The sequence below is a fragment of the Delphinus delphis genome, chromosome 3, assembly GCF_949987515.2.
Source record: "Delphinus delphis chromosome 3, mDelDel1.2, whole genome shotgun sequence".
Classification (NCBI taxonomy): Eukaryota; Metazoa; Chordata; class Mammalia; order Artiodactyla; family Delphinidae; genus Delphinus; species Delphinus delphis.
In genome coordinates this window covers 116706267-116726227 of record NC_082685.1, presented here as the reverse complement: position 1 = coordinate 116726227, position 19961 = coordinate 116706267, and the positions used below count along the sequence as shown (strand labels likewise).

Here is a 19961-nt window from a genome sequence, read left to right as displayed (position 1 = left end):
GTCCGTTTAATCCCACTCCGTATATGCCACCCAAGAGCATATATATACCCTTCCTGAACCTGCTAACCCTTCAGCCAGTCAACTTTAAGAGCAACAATATTCTAAGATAACTCTCCACTAAAAAGCAAATATCTCCCCTGCTTAATTCTGAAAAGATACCTCCATGGACCAGAATTTCAAAGTTTAGTAAATACTTATTTATTAAAAACTTACTTATTTTATAGTTAATTTGGCCTTTGGTAAAATGTCTCCAAACATGTTCTCCATCCAAAGGGAAGCAGTGTGATTGTGAACACAGATAGGCTTTAGAGTCACAAAGTCTAAGTGTGAATCCTAGCTTTGCTATAAAAAATTTTATAAAAATGTGGGCAAGTTACACCAGGTCTCTGAGCCTCTTTCTTCATATGTAAAACAGGGAAATACTGTATCATAATTTAAATAAGGGCATATATTAAGTACCTAGCCTAATGTCCACTATGTAGTAAGTGCCCAAAAAGTTTCCCTCTCTAGCCTCTTCATATACTGAAGTCACTTTTTCAGTTCATCTCAATAAACCTTTCTCTCATCCTCTTGATCACTTTAGTTGCCCTTATCCATTATGTTGTAGGGAGAATCAGTGGAAGCACTGAAGTATTCCAAATACTGATTGGTCCTCAGTTTGTACAAATTTTTTCTTCTTTTATTTGGTAATGGTTCAAGATGTTTTGATGACTTAAAGCTCCTTATCAAACCCCCAGTGGTCCATAATGTACTATCCTACATACTTATATCACTTGCCTTATACACTTCAGTTCCTGATTTCAAGACTCCTTTCATCTGTGGTCTAACCCCCTGCTTGTGCAATATAACTTTCTGTAATGAAGGAGATGTTCAATTCTGAACTATTCAATACAGCAGCCACTAGCCACAGGTGTCTACTGAGCACTTAAAATGTAGCTAATGTGACTAAAGAACAGAATTTTTTAATTTAAACTAATTTAAATAGCCATGTGTAGCTCCCGGCTACGTCCATGGAACAGCACAGGTGTAACCTATCATGAGCACACCATTTCAAACTACGATCAAAATGCTCACTGGAAATTCTCTCAATTCACCTTTATCTAATTTCCATTCCCGTTAGTATGACTGCTCCCGAATATCCTAAGCAACTATGATACTTTCCCTGATAGACAATCCAAGGTCTTGTTTAAATTGAAAAGCATTTACTAACAACATAAGTAAACAAGCTAGTAAATAGCTACAACAGTTAATTCTTACTGAGGTGCCAAGTACTGTGCAGACTACTTTACCTAATGTGTGGCATGAAACATTTTCATTAGCTAGGTCAATCAGTTAATTCTCAGAAAACTTCTGGTGGCCAGCTATAAGGTTTCACGTCGATATTTAAAGGCGTGTGGGCAAAACTGTGTGTTGCTTTTTAACAGGGGCTAGAGGAGGTATGTTGGAAAGAGGAGATAATAGGCATTGGAAAAATCAATTGTGATTATTGTATTTTAATCATATAATCAGATACATCTGTCAGGACTTAGGTTCTGTGAATTAAAAAAGTTTTTCCCAATGTCTTCATCAGCAGGTCCTGTAAACAGGCTTTGAGTGAGCCGTCATTCATTCGGATATCAAAGTACTTTAAAAGTAACTATTAGCATTTATTGTCTGAAAGGAAAACTTGGGCAAAGAAAAGTCAATCAAAAGTTGCGCCCAAGGTCATCAGGTAAACAGAGATTAGTAAGAAACTCCTTCACCAAGTGAAAACCAAGGGTCTGGCCACACGTCAGGTGTTGAGGAGAACGTTTATGACGCCCCTCTAAGGAAACTCAACAGGGAGAGAAATTTCATAGCCCCAGGGGGGACACATTTGGGCTTTTCACGGGCAGCAAAGAGATGACCACCCTCACACACAAACCCGGCAAATCATACGCAAAAGCTCTCGTGCCCGGACTTCCTCTGCTCTTCACACCTTTGGATAGGCAGACACTATTATTTTAGGGAAGGAGATGGGTCATAGACCTTACCTCCCCTCTCTGTGCTACCAAACACCTCCATGGGTTTCTCCAGCAACTAGATCCCAGAAGCATTTCCTCTCCCCTTAAAAGCCCACTGCTCCCTTTACTCAAGGAACAGAGTTCTCAGGGGCCTAATGAAGCAGCCCCACGAAGGTAGCAGCCACCAACCTGTCACGGAGAGCTGAGGCAGCGACACTTTCCGCGCCCAGAGGATCCCGCGCCGCACCACGTGGACCGCCATCTTGGAGCATACCAAAGGAATGACCGGTAGGGGGACTGCGGGCGGAGGAAAGGCTAGGCAACAGTCCACGCTCCCCCCCCCCGGCTCCCGCAGTTGGTACAGCCCGGAACAGTATGGCGGCCGCCTTTCTGCCCCCGAAGCAAGTCTTACCGCTGCAGGCGCTGCGGAGTTTGGTGCATCCAGGGTTGGGAGGCTTGGGCTCCACCTGCAGCCGCTGCCCTCTCGGAGGTATCCTAGGCCTTGGGCCGTGAAGGAGGGGAGGGATGGGACAGAAGCGAGCTTTACACCTCAGCGGGCATCTCTTTGGAGAAATAACGGCGCCTCACTCAGGGGCCTAGAGCAATCGAGCATGCACTTGCCCTCTGCACGTGGGTACAGTGGTGGCCTCTGGATGTCGTGGACGCCCGTGTGCCTGGGAATCAAAGGACAGATGGGCTGGGCTCTTGACCTGGGGACTGTAGTATTCCCTCGGATGGAGCTGTGCTGCGCCCCGGGAACACCCCCTCCCCCTTGGGTGTACTGTCCTGCAGAGTTTGGGAGGGGAGGTCAAAGACTATGAGTTTGGAGTCCAGCTCTGTAGCGAACAGTCTGAAAGACTCTGAGCAGGTTTCTTTATTTGTAAAATTATCCCTTAATATCTTTTTGAAAATGATTAAATTTGAAGATGCTGGTGAGTGATAATATTTAACACTTCGTGTCAGGCTTTCCTGTAATACCTTTTACATACATTCATTCCTTTTCTCCTCACATCACCCAGTGAGAGAGGTACTATTCTTCATTTACAGAGGAGGAAACCGCAAAGCTAAGTAATTTGCCCAAGATCAGAGGGAACTGGTAGAGGAAGGGTTTGAACACAGGCAGTCCTACTGTAACCCCTTCTCTGGACTGCCTCTCTAGAAATCAGCAATTTTTGTTGTTACATTGTTACTGTAGTACACAGAGCTCTTGTAGTGGACGGTTCTTTGGCCAAGCTCCAGTTCATGCACAGCCGAGCATCCTAAAGAAATGATGTTTCCTCAACTGATCATTTCTGCTAAGTTGTGGTCAGTGATTCCTGATGTATCTAGAGGATACCAAGAGTCCAAATCTGAGAGGCCATAACGCCTCATTTCACAAACTGTCGACAGTCCTGGAAATTCCAATGGTCACACTATAGCTTTTTCCCCTACCCTATATGCTTCTACCTGTTTAAACCAAATCTAGATATACCTGTTTTGCTGTCTGTCTTTCAGATCCCAAATTCCTGTCTACCCATCCCCATACCCAGTTAATCACTAGCTCCTTTCACACACACACACAGACAAAACTTGTCTTGTGGAGGATTTGCATTCTTTGGTACTTTGGACATTTTTTTCCCCACCAGGGTGACTATTCTATTTGTACCTGTCTAGGTGGGTTATTTATACTAACTGAAGGTCAGTTATTAGAAAGAGACAGTCAAGCTCTACACGTTATTTGCTAAGTATAAAACAGTCAAGATGATTTTACTTTCTTTTCTCTGATTTTTAGCTAAAAGATATCTACTTACAGACAATATTGTGAAATTAAAGGACTTTCAGCATAAGAAGGTGGCTGTTGCATGTAATCTTCCTGGCACCAAAGGTAATCAAATCTATTTCATTACTTCTTTCATTGACCTATCGTTAAACTTCCCTCTGTCTTTATCCCTGTTCAGTCTCTTCTTCAATGACCTTATCTCACAGAAGAAACTGAGATGATTTATTCTTAGTTTCTTAGTCTGACCTTGCATGCCCCTTTCACCTCACTCTGTTATTACAGAGTCTACCGCTCTTCTCTTGTCCCTTCTCCCAGGACCCCAGAGAAATACTAAAACTAGTGCTGCAACCAGTCCTCTAGATCAGTGCCACTCAAAGTGAGGTTCAAGGATTAGCAGCAAGTGAGAGGTGGATAGAAATGCCAAATCTCGGGCCCCAGACAATTTGTCTGCAAAATAAAGTCTGAGGGCTTCCCTGGTGGTGCAGTGGTTGAGAGTCCACCTGCCGATGCAGGGGACACGGGTTCGTGCCCCGGTCCGGGAAGATCCCACATGCCGCGGAGCGGCTGGGCCCATGAGCCATGGCCGCTGAGCCTGCGCGTCCGGAGCCTGTGCTCCACAATGGGAGAGGCCACAACAGTTAGAGGCCCGCGTACCGCAAAAAAAAAATAATAATAAAAAATAAAGTCTGAGAAGAACTGCTCCACATGACTGGCTTTCAGACTTCTTGATGCCACCCTCAGTAAAAAATACAATTTGCTTTGCATCTCCAGTATACATATATATATATCTATAGATAAATGAGATAAAATGAAACAAAAAATGTATGATGATGCATTTTCATATTTTCTACTGTGTGCTGGAAGAATCAGTAGACTAAAACAAAGGTTTCTTTAAAAAACCAGCAAAACATTGATAACTGTTGAGGCTGGGTGATGGGCACATGGGAGGTGCCCATCTCTAATTTTAGGTATGTTTGAAAATTTTTATTGTAAAAAGCTAAAAACACGTCACCACCACCCTACGTCCTATTCCCTTTCAGCATCTGAGAAATCTTGTTGCATTCATTCCCACTTCTCCTGCACGTTGAGTTTTTCCCAGTACTTCAGATTCCTTTATAAACACAGCAAGCCTCTCCTCTTTTTTTGTTTTTTTTCTTGGTTTTTTTTTTGGTTTTTTTTTTGTTTTTTTTTGCGGTACGCGGGCCTCTCACTGTTGTGGCCTCTCCCGTTGTGGAGCACAGGCTCCGGACGCGCAGGCTCAGTGGCCATGGCTCATGGGCCCAGCCGCTCCGCGGCATGTGGGATATTCCCGGACCGGGGCACAAACCCGTGTCCCCTGCATCGGCAGGCGGACTCTCAACCACTGCGCCACCAGGGAAGCCCTCTCCTCTTTTTTAATAACAACTCTTTTGTTTGTCCTACTTACTTTTCCAGCTTTCCTCCTTCTCACTGTCAGATGTTTGTGAGCACCTAATGAACACTCCTTGCTTCTCATCTCTCCAGAAAGCAGTCTTCCTTCACTGGTCTGCTATCAGGCTGTTGTACAAAACCACCTACAGAACAAGAAGATAAGAGTGACGGAAAATAGATTAATCTTCACTTTAGTAGACTCAATCTAGATTTTACTTCAGTCTTTTCTTCTTACCCCAGGTCGTCTGGAGCTCTGTAAAGTTCGCAGTTAGGGCTTCGTGTCACTATCTAGTTGTTATTCCAGTTGTCATAGTCTTTCTAAGGCTGTGACAGTCGTGCATGTGTTCTAAAAGGCAATTAATATAATGAGTGCCAATCTACTCCACTGTCAGGTATTTATAAAATCCTGTCCACATTTCATCATTATAAGAACCCACAATGGTACTCTGTTATATACCACATCATGTACAAACTTGCCCCTTCCCTCCAGCTTCCTAGCTCTTCCACAGTGGATCTCACCCTTTCTAGAACCAGTGTGATTTCCTGTTAATCTAGTCACGGTCTCCCCTCACCACCTTTTCCCCCAGTTCTGTGCTTTTTCTCATGCTGATTCCCATACCGATAGTTCCCCAGCCCCTCAGCTTTGCCAACCCTACTCAGCCCCTTCCTTCCTCTCTGGTACCTCTCCACTTGCACCAGACCTGGTCTGTTTCTGCTGCCCTGATTTCTCTCTTCTCTCCTGTTATGTTTATACTGTCACATGTCACCTACTCTGTCATTATTTTCAGGTAGCTTTATATAGATATATCTTGTCTTCTCAAATAGACTCTAAGCTCTTTCAGGGTAGGAACCATACCTTATCCTTCCTTGTGTCTCTCACACAAAGAAGGATACCTCTGACTGTAATATACGATAAGCACTTAATTTTGATGGATTTGTTTTAAAATACACATTACATCTGTTGAAATTTTGGACTTATTAAGTATTAAGAAGTACAAGATGTAAAGACGTCCCATTAAAGTCTTTTAGCTTGGAAAATGTTTAGAAATATTTAATAGAATAAATCCTCATGACAGAGGAATGAAAATAAGAACAATATGTCTGTGATCTCCTAGCAGTTACTACATGCTGGGCCCTGTGCTAAGTGCTTTACGTACATTATCTCAGGATGACCCCACGAGGTAGGTATCATGGCCCTCACTTCACACATGAATCTTGTCTCAGAGACAGGCCTCCCCAGATCTCCCCATAGCATGCAAGTGGCAGAGCCCAGATTTCAGCTCATGTCTTCCCAACTCTAAAACCTTTAACCATTACACGATTCTGCAAATAGAGATTGGAAGGTCCGTTGCATTAATTCAAACCTAATGGACCTTCTTTTCTTGTAAATCAAGAGCAGTGTCTGCCTCAGCTTCCCGATCTTGTGTTTTTAATGTATATTGTGCCATCCCTTTAAGCAGCATTCCTTCGGAGCTCTGGGCCTTGGAACAAATCCTGTAGACTTTCGCAGCTTCTGATACTGAGAACAGCCCTGTCTTCTGGAAAGCAGATGTTTGCGTGGTGGCTGCCTTGCATCTCACCCTATGTTCTGCCAAAAATACAGTCCCTTCCTAATGCCAAGAAGCAGTGTTTCCTGTTGGTGTTTGATTGTCTCCACAGTTGATCAGATACAAGACGAGGGACATAGAGCGTGATCACCTTGAAATGATTCTATTACTAAAAGAGGGTTTGCTGCTGTTGGGAGGACTCTTTTACCCCCTGTGCCTTATGCAGTACTGTGGCATGCTTTCTAACAACTGAGTAGAGAGGGACCAGGAGGAATGAAAAAGCGGTAAAACTGAATCAAGTGAAAAAGACTTGAAGTATTCCTGGATCATGTGAGTCATCCGTTGTGGGTTGACGACATTTTCCTTTCAGTTTTCCTGCTAGGTGCCCTGCCAACTGATGGTTTGGATATCTTGGTTAGTTTTTTTTTTCTCATGCGTCACCTGTAGATACAGTTCTTTGGGCTAAGCCTCTGGGACGTTAGTTCTCCAACTTTACGGTGCATAAGCATCACCCAGGTAATCAAAAATGCACATTCTTGTGCTCCTCCTCCCAGAGATTCTGTGTTGGGAAGTCTGGAGTGAGGTTTGGACCTGCGCCCTGTGACAGATTCGCTGCTTCATACACCACGTCTGACACTCTGCTCTCGAGACCAGCCAGTGACGGGAGCTGCATGGCCGTGAGCCCCCCTCAGTGGCTCTTTGCATTGTGCCAGGTTCTAGCCTCCCCTTCTCCCTGAGGTCAGCCTCCTGACGGTCTGAGACAGCCTAAGTGATGGCCACCACACTGTGCTTTCTTCCAGAAACCTATTTGAGAAACTTGGAAGAGAAACTGACCCAGAATAAGCTCATCTTGAAAGAGGAGTTGAGAACCTTACTTCATTTGTGTGAGTGCTGGGACGATGTGGAGCTGGCTAAAAATGTCATTTACAGGTGAGGCATTTCCTTAAAATCCTGCCAGCCTTTGTCTTTTCCTACGCTCTCCTTTTTCCTGAGCAATCTCATCTACCTCCAAGATTTCAGCTCTCACCTCTAAACTGGTGACTTCCCAATCTCTTGTCCAGATGCCTGCCCTGAGCTCCACCATTTATATTCATTCATGCATTCAGCGAACACTTACTGGGTTCCTACTACATGCCAGGTGCCGAAGATAGCAAAACAGATAATTCATGCTCCAGGAGATCACCAACCTCTTCACCAAGTCCACTTACATGTTCCCAAGGTCTTCACATTCAACCTACACAGATTTCTTCCTCTTGCTGTGTTTGCTGTCACACTGACCAGTCATTCTTTCCCCCGATCTCATTTGCCCTCCTCCTGCGTCTGCTCCGCGGTGTCTCTCATCCCTAGCCTTCCTCTCTCTGTCCCCATTACCAGTGTCTTAGCTCAGGCCTCACGCCTCTCACTTGGATCACTTCAGTGGACTCCGAACTAGCCTCCCCCCTACAGGCTTATGCCTGTTCCGTTCACTGTCTCTGATCCCTTATCAGACTTCCCCATGCCAGCAGGAACTCATATGTAATCACAGTCTGCTGTTAGGCAACCGAGCAAAGGTGTCACTTGGGAGCAGGATGGCACCAAATCAACAGCTTCCTTTCACCATTCTTTAAAGATACATTTCTATACATGAAGCTGCATTTATACTGTACATTTACAGAGAAAAATACGAGGTATTCATATATGGAATACTGGAAGAATACATACCGTAAGTTAACCATGGTTCTTTGAAACATTATATTTTTTGTTCGTCTAAATGTGTACTTTTCTGATTTCTCAAACTTGTCTATAAGGGACATTATTAATTTTATAATGTGAAAAAATTAATGTTATTTTTAAAAAGGAAAAGAAAAACAGAATTATGCAAATTTCATTGAAACTTTGAAAAACACGAAAAAGTAGAAAGAAGAAATACTGCATACATCACACAGTTTGCTGTTTCGATTGTCTCTTGCTGCATAACAAACCACACCAGAACTTAATGACTTAAAATGACGACTGATTATTATTTCTCATAACTCTGTTGGTCAGGAACTGAGGCTGGTCTCAGCTGGGCAGTTCTTATTGTTATCAGCTGAAGTCACCTGCACACCTGCAGTCAGCTTGGTAGGCTGAGCCGGGAGGTCCGAGAAGGCTTCGCTTGCGTTCCTGAAGCCTCAGTGCCCCTGCATGCAGCCCCTCCCCTCGCTGGTAGAATCTCACTGCTCACGAGTCCAGCCTGAGCTGCACTAGCGCACAGCACGCGTGGAAGCTGCAGGCCTTGTGGAGCTGCCGAGGATTGGCACGTCTTCACTCCCGTCCCATTCTCTTGGTCAGGGCAAGTTAGCGGCCAGCCCCGATCCACGGGGAGGGGAAAGGATTCCACCTCTGGAAGGACGGAGCTGCATACACATACAGGGAGGAATGATGGCGGCCAACTTTGGGGCCTGTCTACCACATCCAAGAAACCACTGTTAATATTTTGATACATTTTCTCACTGATTTTTTTTCATGCAAAGATTTTGAGGTTTAGCTAGGGTTTATTTTACATAGTTGTATTTATTACTGTGTATATAAAATGATATTTTCTTGTTTTCTAATTAGCATTGTAGCATAAATGTTTTTGCCTGTTAATACTCTAGGAATCATATTTTAATGGCTATACACTGTTTGATTATAGGTTAGGTATTTTAATTAACTGTGCCCCTATTGTTGAACATCTAAATTATTTCTAATTTTTCACCAGGATAAATAATGCCATGATGAGCAAACTCTATGCATAAAATTTATTCTTTATTTCCTTTTGGGGATCGGAGGGCATGCACCTTTTAAAGCTTGTCAATACAGACTGCCAGATTATTTTCCAAAAGGGATTATGCTAATTCACAGTCACACTATATCTGCAAACCTAAACCTGCTATTTCAGTTTCATACAGTTGAATCATTTGAGACCCTCTGGCTCGTTTTACTCTCAGTTTTCTTTTTACTGCCCAAAGCTATCAGATGTTTACAAGAGTAACAAAACAGGATAACATTCTAAATGCTCCTTCCACTCTTATTTTTGTCATAAACATTCAAAGTATGACTCATAATCCGTTTATTGATGCTAATACTTTCTGCCTGGTTGCTGTCCTTTCCCTCTACTTGTGGACAGCTGGACAAGCTGCGGGGGGCGGTCCATCCTCGCCCTAACCAACCTATTCTCTCTCTTCCTGAGACAGGCGACCCCCTGTTGGGGAAAAAGAGCAACGAACCAGAACATAAGCTCTTTATTGAGCCAAAAATGGGGAACAACTGAATCTCCTCATAGTCTGGACCACATGCTGTTGTTTGGTTTATAGAAGGGTTTTAGATCCTCTAACTTGAATGTTTCTTGTCAAGAAGAGGTGATATTAACTATCTCTGTGACTTTCTAGCACTTTTATTAGTGTGTCATTTAAGTTAGGAAAATTTTCATTTTTGTTTTTAATCTGGCACACATTTCTCTTGAGATTATTTACTGAAATACTTTGATTTTTTTTTTTTTTTTGCGGTATGCGGGCCTCTCACTGTTGTGGCCTCTCCTATTGCGGAGCACAGGCTCCGGACGCACAGGCTCAGCGGCCATGGCTCACGGGCCCAGCCACTCCGTGGCATGTGGGATCTTCCCGGACCGGGGCACGAACCCGTGTCCCCTGCATCAGCAGGCGGACTCTCAACCACTGCGCCACCAGGGAAGCCCTGAAATACTTTGATTTTTAAAGATGTTCCCCTCAACTTGCCTTACATTGTATAAGAGGGAGCATATGTCTAAGGCTTACTGTGTGCCAGGCATATCATCTCATTTGATCCTCACAAAAACTCTCTGAGTTGAGTTCTTTTCTTATCTCCATTTTACAGATGAGGAAACTGAGGTACAGAGTCATTAATTAATTTGCTCATGGTTACACAGTTAGTAAGTAAAACAGCTGGGATTTGAACTGTCATTTTGGAATCAGAGTCTAAAAATCCTTAATCACGACACTATATTTGCCTTTTAATAACTTAATTATTTCTTCTTTCCTCCAGCTTTATTGAGGTATAATTAACAAATAAAAATTGTATATCTTTAAGGTATACAACTTGATATTTTGATATAATAAGTTAATTCATAACTGTTGTAAATGAAGCAATGAATATTTTTTGTAACATTTATAACTGGATTATGAAATGTATCTTTAAAAGTACACTCATTCTTTTTGGCAGTACATATGTTTAAAATAGACTATCCATATGCTATTATGACTTTCCTCACTGATTTTAGCAGAAGGTAAAAGAATATTCTGTTCTTTAAAATCAGAGCTTCCTAAAATCTGATTTACATGCAATCATGAGGTACTTGTTTTGTCACCAGATTGTCTTCTTGGTGTCTAAAGCAGGAGGAGTTGGTTATTGAAAGGAAATTTATGGGCGCAATTTTCAGTTCTGCAGTTCTAACTGGCAGACTGGCTGCTTGTAGAAATCCCAAGCCAAATACATATAAAACATCGCTGTCTTTGAAACTAGCCTTTTTCTAAAACTAAAATTTCAAAGCTGCATTTAATTTGTTCGGCTAGGTGATTGTAGTTCACATATACTTTTCCCTTAGCCAAGAAAAACAGAGAAATTGGTTTAATTGTAAAATGCACCTATTGGTCGTTTGCCATCCCATATGGGGATAAAGCCAGACTTGAGGGGGACACAGCATCACCCCACTCCTTTCCTTGCTCTTCTCCAGGAGCATGGAAGGAGACAGTCAATTCTGCCGGGCTTACAGATACAAGACCCCTGCTATTCCCTGACATATGCTCATATTCAGTCCTAGCAGGTTGTTGGTAAATTGAGATGATTACAATCTGTGTTTTTACTTTCTTTTATTTCAGAGTATGTGGGCCTCTAACGACCTTGTTTGTTTATTTAAATGCCTAGTATACTTCTGCTTGCCAGGGTTCTTCTGGTCATCTTTAATTCTGCACTTTCCCCTCCAGACTATGAGAGGACCTCATTCTTTGCTGTGTCCCCAGCACCTAGTAGAGTGCATGCCACGGTCTGTCTTTCCTCAGGTCCCACTGTTTGGCTCATTGAATTATTTTGTTTACCAGGTACCATGCAGAGAACAGGAATATCACTTTGGGGGAGTACAAGTTTGGACCACTTTTCATGAGGTTGTGCTACGAGTTGGATCTCGAGGAATCTGCAGTGGAGCTCATCAAAGACCAGGTTACTGTCTCCCAATTGCCTTCCCTGCCATGGTGACTTCCTTGCGCTGAGGATGGGGTGTTTTCGGTGATGTTAGGAAGGGCAGCTTTCTAAACACATTATTCCTGGGTTCGATTTTCAGAGAAAGGCTGCTGGGTTGAGGGAATGAGCTCTTCCCTGGATTTTTAAGGTTTCCTTGGAGTCACTGCCTACGAAGAGGCGTAGGCCTCTTTATACAGAGGTGTGGAAGAGGTGTAAGTACAGATTACAAGGTATCTACCTACCTTGGATGTGTGTCCACCTGGGACTGACATCTTCTCTTTTGAGGAGCTTTTAGTGGGGGCTAGTTTGAGGCAGGCTGTCATTTTAAGACTGCCTTTCCTATTCTTCACCTGTGCCTCTCTCCAGTTTTCGTATTTTTACTTCTGGTTGAAGGCTATGTTGTAAAGTGCTTTTCTGTTTTCAGAATCTCTGCTTTTCACATATTCTGATTTTATTTTCCTAAAAGCAAAAGTAACAATAATTAGTTTTGTAATTATTCATTGAATATTTACCAAGTTCGCAGCATCATGCTTAAGCATTATACATGTTTCATTTCATTTGTTTCCCACAATAGCCCTGGCGAGGTAGGTACTATTATTATTTCCATTTTACAGATGAGGAAACGGGGACTCAGAGACATTATAAATTCATCCAGGTCAGAAACATTTATTAAATTTGGGGGCCAGGGCTGGCCCCCTGGGACATTTTAATATTTTTAAGAATCTCCATAACTAAGTTGTCCTTTTGCCTCTTACTCTTTTTCATATAAAGTGTTGTATCCGTGGAGGAACTGTTAACTCTCACCTTGCCCCTCTTTTAAGGACCCTGGGTATTAGAAAGATGACCATAATATATTAGTAAGCAGAGAAAAGGTGGTTTCAGAACAGTATGGATTAGTTTGAGCCTATTTTTTCCTAAAAGAAGAAATACACATACATATTTACATTATAGCATATATGTTTTAAAAATCTAGAAGGATATACACTAAACTACTGCTTATCTTCAGGGGGTAGAATTAGAGGAAATCCTCACTTTTTACTGTATATACTTTTGTATTGTTTGAGTATTGTTTGACTATTTTGTAATAAGCATATGTTAATGTTGTAATTAAAAGAAAACAAACGTTTCATTGTAATAAATCATAGCCATGAGTATAATGATAAACAAAAAGAAAGAAAATGAGGGTAAAGGTTTTCGTTTTTTGGTTTTTCTTAACCTACCTGAGCATGAAGCATTCATGTATGTATATGTTTCCTGGAGTTGTAGAATAAACTGAATTAGAGTCAAATACCATAAAGCCTAATCCTGCTTCCACCTTACCTTGTCGTGTCCCCTGCCCAGAACCCTGAATTCAGTGCTGCCAGTATGGTAGCCACTACCCCCACGTACCCTTGGAGGCCTTGGACTGCGGCTAGTTCAGATTTACATGGGCTGTAGTGTAAAATACATGATGGATTTTAAATACCTGGCATAAAAAGGAGAATGTAAAGTATCTTATTAATAATGTTTTATATTGATTACATGTTGAAATTTTGGATTTCGTGGGTTAAGTAACATATTATTAAAACTGATTTCACATCTTTCTTTTTACTTTTTTAAATGAAACTACTTGAAAATTTAGAGTCACATACGTGGCTCACACTTGAGGCTTGCAATCTCTCCCTATGGACGGGGCTGCTCTGGTGGCTTCCCATCCCACTTCGCATAGAACTCAGACCCCTGACCATGCCCTCAAGGTCCCGTTGTGGTACTTCATGTCCTGCCACTCTCCCTCTCGCTTACTCCACTCTGGACCTTCTGGCTTTCTCTCAGACAGCCAGGCCCGTGGCCTCAGTGCTCTACATCTGCATCACTTCATTGAGGTCTCCTCTTCTCAGAGAGCCTTCCCTGACCGCCTTCCATCATCTTCTCTGTTCCCTTTATCCTGTTTCACTGTTCTTCATAGCCCTGATTGATACTTGAAATTATATTTTTATTTTTTCTGCTTGTTTTATTCACTTGTTCATTGTCTCCTCTGATAGAATTTAAGCTCCCCTAGATTATAAGTCCTACTAGAGTTTAGGGCAGGGCCATTGTCTTGTTCATCATTTCTTTATTCTTAACACCTAGAATAGGGTCTGCCTAATAGGGTCTCAAAAAAAATAACAGACTTGCACAAGACATTTAATGGTGTATTTGAATAGCATGTGTCACATTATCATCCCATTAAAAATGATGAGAACCACTGTTGTAGTGAGTTATTTCAAAAAGTGAATAATCAACTATTATTCGTTTGCCAAAAGAGGATCATAGTTGTGTGAGCCTCTCCCACCTTAGCCCTCAAGCATACTTATAGCTGCCACTTCGTGTTAATATTCTGCACCCAGGTTCCAAGACAACCCCCAGGAGGGCTAACCGGCTTGCTTCTTTCTTCTAAGCTTAGCAGAGCCCATTGCATAAAGACATCCTTCACTGGATTTCTGAAACCTAGAGATCTCTTGCCGTATCTTTTGCCTCTTGTTCACTGTGCCCGTTGCTAAAGGCATGACCCCAAAAGAGTGGGCACCATTTAAATTTTTTTGCTAAATGAATAAAATATGTAGACAGTCCTAGACAGAGAAGATGCAGTATAAGTACTCCCTTAATAGTTTTACCTTTTAACCAAACTATATTGTTTTTCTTCATTAGCATTTACGAGGTTTCTTCTCAGACTCCACATCATTCAATATTTTGATGGATATGTTGTTTATCAAAGGTAAATATAAAAGTAAGTATCACAATTTATGTTTGCTGAAAAACAATGGACTATGTAAAAATGATCTTTATATTCCTGATGAGTGGCTGAATTATGGAGACCCCATTCTTTAAGTGTGAAAACATTATTGTATCACATCATGACTTAAACACCCCAGATTTTACTTATGCTGCAGTTATAATAGGTTTTAAAATACTAGTTCTTCCTGTATGACCTGATAATTTATTTTGAAATTTAGTTAATTGATAAATGACTTCAAAAGTTTTTATTGTGCTGAAGTGTACTTTTCAGTAGATGGAGCTAAACAGATTGAACTCTGGGAATCAATAGTAGAGGACTCTGAACTCACTTGAATGCATTTAACACTGCCGGCCCACTTCTGGCTTTTGACAGGTGCATTGGAAGTACTGATTGAGATGAAAAACCAAGATGTGAAGTTCAACAAAGATACTTACATCCTTGCTTTTGCAGTTTGCTACAAACTGGTAAGACTGTCTTCCCTAAACTTTTAGAGCATTTTGGGTAATGTTTGAGAGAGGATTTATTATTTTTTTTCTCTACAAATAAAGTTCAGTTCCCCTGAAGTCTGTTTTCCATCTGGTGCAGATATTTCCATTTTAAATATGTTCATTTTTAGAAAACCCAAGTTAGCCATGTCAGACAGTTTTATCATGGGAAAAGCAATTTTATCATCTTTCCATCTTTCCTGGCATTTGTGTAGATAATGAGAACAAGAAACAGCATGCTGGGTTCACACTCTGCTTCAGAGGCCTCTTTCTCTTGCTGGACCTCACCAGACCAGTCTTCTCTGTGGCCCTCTCCCATGGAAGTCTTAGCATCCTTCACTGGTGAACTCAAGGGCTACTTTGTCCTCATCTGTGAAGTATTCTGTGATCGCCTAAGTTGGAAGTGTTCTCTGTGTCCTCCAGTATCCCTTGATTGTGATCTATTTGTATTCACAGACATGGCACTTCTAACACTGCCTGATCTAAGTGGATGCACATTCCATCCTCCCCACTAGAGGGTAAACTCCTTGAGGCACCTTTATTTGCCAGCACCTACCAGTGCCTGGTTCACAAGCGATCTTTAATAAATGTATGTGACATTAAAATGAGTTCTTTGAGAATAGAGAGCATGACTTATAAATCCCTGTCTTATTACTCTATCAGGATTGTTTCTTGCACATAGACTGTTCCTTTATTACTTATTGAATGCATAAATGGTAACTGAAATAGTACAGTGACCAAGATTCCATGCATTACTGTACACATTCATGCCGTTTTAACACTGGAAACTTAACAAAACCTTTTTATACTGAAAATGAAGGAACACTAAGTAAGGTAGAACGTGGCTATTGAAAAATTTCCCTGAAAAGCATAGCGATACCAATTTTCCAAAACAAGAGGGGCAGTTGGGTTACAGGGGGAAGAAACCAACTTGGAAATTGAGAAATGTGGAGTCTAGTCTCAACTTTAACATGAACTGGCTTTGAAGTGGTCACTTACCTCATTTGTGAAATGAAGCATTTGGATTCAGGAGCCAGCAAGCTTTCTCTATAAAAGGCCAGATAGTTAATATTTTAGGCTTTGGGGGCCACTTACGGTCCTAGGCACATCTTCTTTGTTTTTACAAATCTTTAAAAATCTAAGAACCATTTTTAGCCATAGGCTGGCTTTGGCCCCAGGGTCGTAGTTTGCTGACTGCTGGATTACTAGATGATCCTTTCCAATCCTGCCACTTTATGATTCTGTGAACAGAAGCCAACATGACACACACTTGAGCATTGGTTCTTCAGCACTGTGATACACAGTTTCCTGGCCTTCTTAGAGATGTCTCCCTGAGCGTATACTGAAGTGGAGAGAATTTAACTCTACTACTTACAAAAGGCCAGAGGACTTTTCTCCCCTATATCAGGGGTCCCCAACCCCCAGGCTGTGGACTGGTGGCAGTCCGCAGCCTGTTAGGAACCGGGCCGCACAGCAGGAGGTGAGCGGTGGGCAAACAAGCAAAGCTTCACCTGCCGCTCCCCATTGCTCGCATTACCGCCTGACCCATCCCCACCTCCAACCCCAGCTCCGTGGAACAGCTGTATTCCACGAAACCTGTCCCTGGTGCCAAAAAGGGTGGGGACTGCTGCCCTATATTGTGTTCAAGAATAATTTGTTTCACTCAGTGGAGACTGGAGTTGAAAAACTGAACTGGTCAGCTGTTACAAATTGCAAGCCAATTCTGGGAACCATCCCCTCTCATTAAATTCAGATTTTCCTTTAGGATTTGAGTAACGAATCACGCCATGACAGACAGATACAGAACTAATGCTGCTCTCGTAAACCTAACCCACCTACAACATAGATAAAGGAAGAGAATTCTGTCTTACCGCTGCTGTCTGCTACTTTGTATATCACTCATCTTCCTGGTGTGTGTGGGTTTTTTTGTTGGTTTTTGTTTTAAGGTATCTGGTTTTATGGGATTCTTTAATGATTTCCATTCAGGTATGTTTTCATGTTTTCAAACATTTGACTTAACACGGATATTTTCAGATTGGAAACCCCCTAAGGAAGAGTTCTGTGGTGTTGCTAAGCTTTACTCTTATCATTTAATATGATAGTAGCACACTGACTCTTCACACGTGTATGTTATGGTACCTATGTCTTGAAACCAGCCTGCCTGGATGAAAAGAGACCTGTATGTTTGTGGGTAAAGCTGCCCCAGGTCAGAAAACCGAAAAAGAGCTAAAAATAAAGTTCATTTAAGAGTTGAGCTGCTAATATATAGATAACTGAGTCTATTTGCAAATAGTCTCTATATGGAACTTAATCTTTTAAGCGGCTTGAGATAGGCTCCAGGAAATTCTTCCAAAAGGAAATCTGAAACACTGGGCACCATTAATCATCTTATTAACCTAAAGGTTTGTGACATTTATTTATTGAGCAATCCTGTCTTCCCCCAGAATAGCCCTGAATCTTTTACAATCTGTACCACGTTAAGGGAAGAAGCCCTCATCAAGGGAGAAATCCTCTGCAGGAGAGCATCCTGTTTTGCAGTGGCATTAGCTCTGAACCAGGTAAGGCTTTGGGGTGCACATAAGTGAATTAGGAGTAGGCAAGACTTTACTACTTTCATTTGTTCTTGCTTTTATTTTATCTTTTTTCCTCTGACTCTGTCATAAAGAAAAAGTCCCCATAAAGAGACCAATGCCTTTGGTGCCATGGCAACCTACATCTACACCTCTGCCTCCAAAGAATGTTTTCATTTACAGTGGAGGGCCTAACATGCACTGCTGTTTACATGGGGCTGGCCAGGATCCTATGGACAATCAATGAGGGAGGCTGTACTCAGAGAAATTTCTCAAATAATTAAAGTGGAAATTTCAAATGATTCGTTTACCAAGTAACGTGCTCAGGGAATGGTTTTAATTTAAGACTCTCCAAAGTGTGTTCTAGTAAATTCCTCAGGGGAACAGTACTCCTTGAGTTCTTGGTATTTTAAAATTATTTGCCTTTTTTTTTTTTCTAAACTACAGTTTGGCCAGATATAAAATTGTGAGGTGATATTTGCTTTACTTGAGGTTTTCTTTGGCATTGTTTTTCTGTCTTCTAGTATGGAATGTTGCTATGGAGAAATCTGAGGCCTGCCTGAATTTTTTTTTTTTTTTCCCACTTCTGAGTGACTTGATCTTGTTAGTTTTTCTCTTTTCTGTCCCTTATATCCATGGAAACATTTTTCCTTTGGGAGTTCTTCATCAGCCAGTTCTTTTCTTTTCTTTTTTTTTTTCCTTGCTGTAATCCTTTTTTTCTTTTTTCCTCATAATGTCTTTATATAGTTTACATGCTGGTTCTTTTTTGGTTATTCATCATTGAAAGATGCTTAGACCAGCCACTTGCAGAAGATTCATGTCAGAAGAGAATAGCGCCGTGTTGCCACGTTCTAGGCCAGCAGGAATTTTCTTTATATCTTAGTTTTGTCTACAAATATGCATTGGCTCTATTTCTTCCTGGCCAATGGGAGTAGGCACGTAGGTGATTTTCAATGAAAAGTCTCTTCTCTGACGCTGCTATAAGTGACACATTGTTTCCTGCAAGTATGGCTGATCTGTGCAAATTCTTGATTAGCCTCGCCTCTGCCACCAAAAGGATCCAAAGACCTCATTACTAGTTCTAAACTCTATTATCATCGTTGTAAACAGGAATTTAGTACTTCAGGCTGTGCCCTCACCTTTGAGAACTACTTTGTGCACTCCTTCTGAGATATGCAGCAATGTCCTCCTCTTACTGCTTTGTCTGGAACTCGCGTATGCTCCATCTCCAGTGTTTTTGGCAATGCAGATTTCTTCTGTGGTTTGAGGTTTCTGCTATGTTCTAATTATGTCAAAGATGGGTGTGCATTTCTATTTCTCAACCTTGTTTTTTTTTTGAAAGCTCATTCCAGTGAGAGAAGGGGAAATGCCAACTTTATGCCCCCATCTTAGAACGTGGAACTCAGGCAGGTTGTTAAAACATTCAGTAATATGCCACTGTAGGAAACACTTTATAGAATGTCCATTTTTGATTACCAAAAAACTTTTTTTCTTTGTGTACTTCAAAACCCTGGGGCACCATGAATAGGACTATCCTGACATCTTAAATGATCTTTATGATAGCAGAGTAATGTTTATATGCCTTGGGGGTATGACTTGTTTTTCTTCCTTCTAGAACCAGCTGGCAAAAGCTATATCCATTTTTTCTCAAATCATGAAGCCAGAAAGCATAATCTGCACTAATTTAAATGTAAGTGACTTCTTTATGGTTTAAAGTAAGGCTTGAAGTGTAATAAAACGAAGTCTAGATTTTTTTGTCTGTGTACAACAAATGACTTTTGATCTCCCAAGGTCATCCATTATGTTCATTTATTGATCACTGTGTGAAAGTTATAATGGAGCCCTATGAGAGGAGTCAATACGTTCTTCCAGGAGTGTATAAATAGGTGGGAAACGCAGATATGCTCAGATATAAGAGGTGGCTAAATGCTGCAGGTGTAACACATGACTACAGAAAGGCTGTCAATTTAGAGAGAAGGGAGATGGACTCTGCAGTCTCTCCACTGAGACTTAGGAAGAGCCTGCGTGCTGATTACATCCTATCCATGGTACCTGACTCACGGAGTCAGTACACCTACGGCATAAGGGGGCATCTAACCTGGTAAGCGCTCAATAAATGCGAGCCATTTTCATTCTTTCTTTGTTGCCACCTTTACAGTGAGCAGTGAGTCGTCTGCGCCTCCTTGGGGCAATGAAAAGACTAAGAGACTCTCCTGTCATTAACGACATCACAGCCCCCACT

The 19961-nt window shown here is 41.7% G+C and overlaps 2 protein-coding genes across 3 annotated transcripts in view; one reads left to right on the top strand and one right to left on the bottom strand.

Moving 5' to 3' along the window:
* MRPS27 (mitochondrial ribosomal protein S27) overlaps positions 1-2482 on the bottom strand; it is a 100437-nt gene extending 97955 nt beyond the window's left edge. Inside the window, exons 1-2 of one of the 2 annotated variants that reach the window (XM_060009334.1) lie at positions 2395-2482; positions 2172-2279 (exon numbers count right to left, since the gene is read on the bottom strand). In XM_060009334.1, the coding sequence (XP_059865317.1) occupies positions 2172-2244 (73 nt within the window). In that variant the 5' untranslated portion in view covers positions 2245-2279; positions 2395-2482. The remainder of the gene's footprint in view (positions 1-2171; positions 2280-2394) is intronic. The other variant, XM_060009333.1, reaches the window with a different exon arrangement.
* PTCD2 (pentatricopeptide repeat domain 2) overlaps positions 2353-19961 on the top strand; it is a 28656-nt gene continuing 11047 nt past the window's right edge. The window contains exons 1-8 of the mRNA XM_060009335.1: positions 2353-2472; positions 3754-3846; positions 7499-7628; positions 11771-11888; positions 14577-14655; positions 15037-15128; positions 17594-17707; positions 19335-19409. Coding sequence (XP_059865318.1) covers positions 2358-2472; positions 3754-3846; positions 7499-7628; positions 11771-11888; positions 14577-14655; positions 15037-15128; positions 17594-17707; positions 19335-19409 — 816 coding nt within the window. The 5' untranslated portion in view covers positions 2353-2357. The remainder of the gene's footprint in view (positions 2473-3753; positions 3847-7498; positions 7629-11770; positions 11889-14576; positions 14656-15036; positions 15129-17593; positions 17708-19334; positions 19410-19961) is intronic.